Source organism: Coffea arabica, chromosome 10c (genome assembly GCF_036785885.1).
Source record: "Coffea arabica cultivar ET-39 chromosome 10c, Coffea Arabica ET-39 HiFi, whole genome shotgun sequence".
In the NCBI taxonomy this organism is placed as follows: Eukaryota; Viridiplantae; Streptophyta; class Magnoliopsida; order Gentianales; family Rubiaceae; genus Coffea; species Coffea arabica.
This window is the reverse complement of record NC_092329.1, coordinates 46,001,271-46,008,184: the sequence shown is the minus strand read 5'-3', so window position 1 is coordinate 46,008,184 and position 6,914 is coordinate 46,001,271. Positions and strand designations below refer to the sequence as shown.

Sequence of the window (6,914 nt, the reverse complement as noted above, 5' to 3'; positions counted from 1 at the left end):
TTGATTATTTGATCAATATTGCTGAATTTGGTGGTGCCATCTCTGCCATTTGCTTTGTTGATGCTTCTCTTGGTTCTTGCTATTCACCTCATTCTCACTGCCTTCGTACCATCGGAAAAAATCTACAATTTATATAACAACTCTTTTGCATTTTTTTCACTCTTTGAAATCATGATTATAACCTTCCTATGGCAAGCGGAGTAACAATTTTTTATTGTGAAAGACGTTGGTAAATTCCAAGATTTCCCTTCATACCTTAAAAAGGCCATAATTTTGCTCCAAAGTCTTTGTTGCTACATTTTAGAAATCTGCCCTGAACTTGCTTCACTTGATCCCTACCTCCACTTTCTTATTCTAGGCCTTAGCTTTTCAGTCTCAATAAATAATTTCCAGCTGCAAGAAACACGATTCTAAAAACACAATATCACTGACTCATAAATATGAATATGAAAATTTTTAAATATTATGAATTGGTTATCTTTTAATTTGTATGATATATGTCATCTATCACTTAGTATAGAATTTCTCTTCTCAAAACATATATAGTTGAAAGAAATACAAACTGCATTTTGGTATTGAGTTACATTCTCTCTCCTCAAATTAATTTTCTATACTAACCTTTATGATTTGGGCTAACATGGTATACAAAAGTTCTAAACAAGGAAGGTAAGTTGATTTTTGAAAACTGAAATGAACTCCGGGATAGTTTTCATAAATTATACCTATATTATAATTGACCTTATAAAAATAATATATATTATAATTTACCTTATTAAAAAAATTCTATATTATGTGATATACTACATAATTGTGTTTGTTGTTTAACAAATCATATTTAAAATCATTTTTAAAGTGGACTCTAAAAAATAATTATAAACTATATACTTGTTGCCACAGTCCAAAATTCTTCCAATTTCCAACTTATCAACCTCAGTAATGTCCGACGTCCGCTCATCACCACCATCTCCGACGTTTAAGGGAGTAGCTCATTTTCGACACTTCCCATGTTTGACTTCCGATGTTCCGCTGGTAAAATGTCCGAACAACAACGCTTCTGTCACCACCATCTCCTACTCTCCCCATTTCTGCTCGCCTTCCTCTCCTTCTCCCTCTTTCTTGCAGCAGCTGCTGAAATCCACCACCAAAATCCACCGCCCGCTATCACTCGTTTCCAACAATACCTCCAAATAAGCTCTGCCCATCCCACCCCAGACTACACCTCCGCCATCAACTTCCTCACCAGCTTCTCCAACTCCATCCCTTCCCTGCAATCCCAAATCCTTTACTTCACTCCGGAAAAGGACAAACCCCTCCTCCTCTTAACATGGCCCGGCTCAGACCCCACTCTTCCATCCATCCTCCTCAACTCCCACCTCGACTCCGTGCCAGCAGACCCCTCCAAGTGGGTTCATCCCCCCTTCTCCGCTTACCACTCCTCCGACGGAAAAATCTTTGCCCGCGGCGCCCAGGATGATAAATGCATCGGTATTCAGTATTTGGAGGCGATAAAGAGGTTAATTGAGGAGAAAAACTTCAGCCCTCTTCGGACCGTGCACATCTCATTTGTCCCAGATGAGGAGATTGGGGGTTTTGATGGGATGGCGAAGTTCGTGAAATCCGACGAGTTTAAGGCATTGAATCTGGGGTTTGTGTTGGATGAAGGGCAGGCCTCGCCTGGAGATGAGTATAGAGTGTTTTATGCTGACCGGCAGCCGTGGCATATCGTGATTAAGGCAGTTGGAATGCCCGGTCATGGGTCGAGGATGTTTGATAATTCAGCAATGGAGAATTTGATGAAGAGTGTGGAGGTTATTACCAAGTTTAGAGATGCTGAATTTGACAAGGTTAAGGCTGGGCTGGCTGCCAATTCTGAGGTTATTTCTGCAAATCCCGTGTTTTTGAAGGCTGGAATTCCTTCTCCCACAGTAAGTTTGATGCTTGGGCTCTATTTATTCTGCAAGTATTGATGAAATTGGATGTGAGCGATGTCGCTTTGGGTTTTACTGGCTGCAGGGATTTGTGATGAATGTACAACCCTCTGAGGCAGAGGCAGGATTTGACTTGCGGCTGCCACCAACAGCTGACCCGGATGCCGTGAGAAGAAGGATTGCAGAGGAATGGGCACCCTCTTGGAGGAATATGAGTTTTGAGGTAAACAATATGATTTTTGTGTTTTTAGCTACTGGTGTTCAGAAATTGTGGGTATTTCCTGGAATGTTTCTATCGTGCATTGCAGCACTCATTTTAATTGTTGGTTGTGATTTAGGTCCTGGAATATGGTAGTAGCTTTCTTGCTAGTGATATAACTGAGCGATTGAAAGGAAGTGTTCGTCATTAGCATTACTATCAGTTCACTGACAAGAAGTTTGGTTAAATTTGTGTGAATTGTCATTATACTTAGGAATACGTTTTTTTTTTTCTTTACATCCTTTTTAACATCCCCTATATTTTCTAAGTAAGATCCGTTGCTAAGAACCATATGGAGTACCTTAAGATGCTGTAGCAGATAGGGGAGCAAGATGAGTATATAATTGAAGTTCTGAGGTGAGGGCATAATTCCTTTGATTCAACGAAATTGAGTTTGATATCAAGTCATCAACTTATTTAGTGAAATTTCTTTGTTCTGCATATCTAGATGCTACAATATTGCCACATTGTGCCAGCTGTTTGCATTATTGTTTGAGACTACTTACATTCTCTAGTCTAATCATCCTTAAGTGGTGAAAGTATATATCAAGCCTTGTTTATAATAGTAATTAGTAAACACTCATAAAGCCTTGGGAACCCTCCACTGTTTCTTACTTGTGGTGATTAGGATCAGAGTTGTTTGAGTGCCTGCTGTCCTCTCCTAAATCTGTTTATCATCAAAGCTTGAAGGATCTCATAAAACCATTGAAACCCTCCACTGTTTCTTACTTGTGGTAATTCAGGATCATAGGCATTTTTGAGTGCCCGTAGTCTCCTGAATCTGTTTATTATCAAATCTTGAAGGATCTCACAAGTAGCCTATGTTTAGAGTTGAGGATTCCATTTTCCATTGAAGCCCTCCCCTGTTTTTTACTTGTGGTGCTTAGGATTTTGTTAGTTCTTGATTTACTCAGTTGGAATCAGAGGTATGCCCAGTAGTTTGTGTAAACTATTTGTTTCATCTGAATAAAATATAACGGTGTCAAAGAAAAAAAAATCCCTGCTAATTTTGACTTTAAGTACGAAGATAAGTGTTTAACTGCAATAGATGAAGAAAGGAAATGTGAATTAAGCAACTCTTCAAATAAAATCCTTGTTCTACATTCTGCTAAAGTAATACATTACATCATAAGTCAGGTTCCTAGTAAATTAACAGTGGCCTTTTAGTTAAACTTCCGAGATGGCATAGGTGAATTGAGGACCATTACGAAGAGTACAGGCTTCCTCTTACTTGTAAGTTCACTTGCTTTTGTTAATGCAGTGTTAGGTGTAAAGAAAGGAATTGAGAGGGGAATCTATCATGCTATAATATTTTGTTCTCTTACCATCATTTCTTCTCATTTTCTAAATTTTAATTCAGAATTAAGGACAACCTTATTGCTTGCTGTCTTACAAAGTCTAGATTTCTGCATCTAAAACTTCTGAAATCAGTCTTGGCCTCTATTGCTTCCAGGTGCTGCATCAGTTATGTTATTCATCCGTGTATTGTTGTTTCTTATTTTTGACATCCTGAAAATGAATATATCTGATTTTATGATCAGTAATATATGGGTACTATTGCATGAGATCTGTTAGTAGTTTCTCGGGGTGCAATGGGCAAAAAAGTCAATCAAATCAAAACTAGCTTTCTGAGAATGTTCAACATGTGCTAGATTTCTTCCCATTGCCCCAGAAAACCCATACTTATACTCAAAAGAAAGGGAAATGGGGAGGTTATTATTCTAAGCATTGACTATCCGTGCCCTAGGTACTTTGAGCAAGATAAATGAGAGTTATTGGTCTAATTGTGTGGACTTGACTAGAGGTGGATTTCTCACTGTTTACCATGTTTTCAGTATGTGTTGTAAAATGTACCCTTTTTTTGATGTGTGTGCTTATTTTGTTGTTTTTGTTAGTTTTTGTGTTTGGGAGGGGGGGGGTGTTTAACTAATTAGGTGGATTTTCTAATGGGAGTTAGCGTTATGATTAAATGGTATAGTGTTTTCATCTTTTCCTGAATCAAGCAACTGCTCTCCTGCCTTATCCTCAGGTTTTTGGGCACATCCTTTACTTTCTGCCGTTCTTTGATTTTTTGATATCTTGGTGCTTTTGTTTGATTGTCATTCAATTCATGCGGTAAAAATGTTCTCATGGAAAGTCAATCATAATGCTATCCTATCTCAAAGTTATTTAAAATGTCATGGATACTTGTCTTCTTTGTTCATCATCTAAAAATTTCCATCACCCTGAGTAGCATGTAAACAGCTTGCAGCTTGAGTTGAGGTAGGGCAAAGACTCTTGTTAAAAGAACTGAACAAGTATATGATGGTAGTTAATTATTTGTGATATTCTTAAACACATTCAATGATATTCACTATCACCACAATTATACTGTAGTTTTTTATTTCTTAAGCTTGAAATGTATATCAGTATCCTGTGCTAGTCAAGTTTTATAGATTACAGAGATATCTTTGTTTTCACCAACTTGATCCAGTGTTCTACTTAAAGCTTGTCCTACAATTTCTTGGTGATTGTAAACTCTTGGATGCAAATTTTAAGAACTTTTAGATCTATATCCTGTTCTTTAACTTCTTTGACGCTTCTATCTTTGTTTAGACCTCGATTAGCGCTTTAAATGCTTTGGGTCTGTGATCTTGATGATCATCATGCATTTTCCAACATTGATCCTGACTTGATTCTCCCAATGCACAATTCTGGTGCCGTTACATATTTTGGTTGTCGAACATGTTAACAGGGAAATCTGAAACTATTTAAAGTTCATTACTGATCTTGCTGCTCAAGTTTTCTGATTCTGCCCTTCACATGGTATATTATTAATCAGTTAGACCCTCTCAAATGGCCATAGTAGCAAATCATTCTTTTACATTTGTCACTTGCTGTCTTTGTTGCCTTCACCTTGCTTCTGACATCATCAAGCTGTTAGCACTATTAATTATATGGTGACGTGATGGCAGTTCTTCTTTATTAGCCTGTCTGTCCAGGAAGGATAGTGGTAGAGGGCTAGGACAATGAGAACAAATGTGATTTTGATTTGCTGACAAATTTAAATACTGGTAGGCACTGCATAAGAACTTCATCTCTTTCCATGGTCCCGCAACTACTTTCCCTTCACGCCATCCTCTGGCAGGCCCCGCACAGAGAGAGAGAGAGAGAGAGAGAGAGAGAGAGAGAGGGAGAGGGAGAGGGAGAGGGAGGGAGGGCGGGAGGGAGGGAGACTGTTTCAGCAATTGTAATGCTGCTAACTGTTTTAGAAATCCTTTTACATGCTTTAGCAATTGCTTGCTGCAAGAAGAATAGTTACTTTGATGACATTGCAGATAACAGAGAAAGGACCTCTAAGAGACCACCAAGGACGCCCATTATTGACTCCGACAAATGATTCCAATTCTTGGTGGTCTGTTTTCAAGCAAGCTGTCACTTCTGCTGGTGGTAAACTTGCAAAGCCTGAAATCTTGCCATCAACTACTGATGCTCGGTTCATGAGGCAGCTTGGAATTCCTACCATTGGGTTTTCACCTATGAGAAACACGCCAATACTACTTCATGACCACAATGAGGTGCGTCAAAACTGCTAATTGGTTCCTCGTCATCCTTGTTGTTTACTTTTCATTTAGTGCTCATGGAGTTTAAATTTTGCATCATCGCAGTTCCTGAAGGATTCTGTCTATTTGGAGGGAATTAAAGTATACGAATCTGTAATCAAATCTTTGAGCTCTTTTGCTGATTCTTCATGATGTGATGATGTTGAATAAGCCTCGGAATCAAGCATTACCTGCTGGATTGCAAGTCTTGACCTTCTTTTGTTCTTAGTGATGTTGTATTTGTGTGTGTGTGTGTGTCTATATATATATATGTTCTGATTTTGCACATAATCTTTAGATGAAGGATGACGACTTGATTCTGTCAAATTTATAAGGGAGATGCTTTTTCTTCACAGAATTGCCTGCATGGACGGAAGGAGCTCTGTCGTAGGACTTCTGAAAATAAGCCTGCTAATAATTCTGTATTATTTCTGTTTCATAGCAAATGTAACCTTTTCTTAAAGTAGAGAAACAACGACATCTGTAAGAGGGACGATAGATTATGCTTGTAGCCATTTTTTTTTCCTTTTCTTGGAATCAAAATTTTAAAAATATACAAAGAATTATTTGCAGCTGACCTGATTAAATAGACGTACTAAATCTTAAAGCAAACCCTTCCTTTCCCCAACACAAGATTAGATGGGTCCCTTCGAGCCTCTTAATATAATAGATTGGCTTATGTCCCTCCCCTTTCCTTCCTGCAGTATAGAACTAATTTTAAGAATGTTGTACTCCAAAAAAGAAAAAAGCAAATCCTTTTTTCCCTATTAGCTTTCTCCTACAAGATTAATCGCGTATTAGTTCATTTAAAAGACGTTAGTGAAAATGAGTTTTCAAAAAAAAAGAAAATGAGTTTTGAAACAAATAGTTTTGAATGGGTAACTACAAATAGTTTGAAGTTTACATATATATATATAGACACACACATGCATATGTATAAAATCAACCGAATAATTGAGCAATTCAGAGACTACTATTACTGGTTTTTTTTTTAATGGATACTTGGTGCTCTAAATCGACTTGATTTACACACAATTTACCATTTGAACTTGCAACTAAAATCTCCCCTTTTATCAGGCACTCTCGTTATTACCTTAACTCTTCAAAAGAAATTAACAATTGAATCTTATTTTAACTCAAGTTCAC

At 37.6% G+C, this 6,914-nt stretch overlaps 1 protein-coding gene across 2 annotated transcripts; it reads left to right on the top strand.

Annotated features, from left to right (window-relative positions):
* Positions 1-901: 901 nt before the first annotated feature.
* LOC113714481 (uncharacterized) lies at positions 902-6,279 on the top strand. 2 transcript variants are annotated; one of them, XM_072069082.1, is made up of 5 exons: positions 902-1,925; positions 2,014-2,151; positions 5,505-5,744; positions 5,835-5,969; positions 6,067-6,279. In XM_072069082.1, the coding sequence occupies exons 1-4, from the start codon at positions 1,005-1,007 to the stop codon at positions 5,919-5,921; spliced, it is 1,386 nt and encodes a 461-aa protein (XP_071925183.1). In that variant the 5' UTR covers positions 902-1,004; the 3' UTR covers positions 5,922-5,969; positions 6,067-6,279. The 2 variants fall into 2 exon arrangements, with proteins under 2 accessions (XP_071925183.1, XP_027094133.1); XM_027238332.2 differs by having other exon boundaries at positions 5,835-6,279.
* The last annotated feature ends 635 nt before the right edge of the window (positions 6,280-6,914 follow it).

Coding starts and splice junctions, on each gene's coding strand:
- LOC113714481 (XM_072069082.1), top strand. CDS start 1,005: ATGTTTGACTTCCGATGTTCCGCTGGTAAAATGTCCGAACAACAACGC. Junction 1,926..2,013: donor CTGGAATTCCTTCTCCCACA/GTAAGTTTGATG, acceptor TACTGGCTGCAG/GGATTTGTGATGAATGTACA. Junction 5,745..5,834: donor TACTTCATGACCACAATGAG/GTGCGTCAAAAC, acceptor GCATCATCGCAG/TTCCTGAAGGATTCTGTCTA.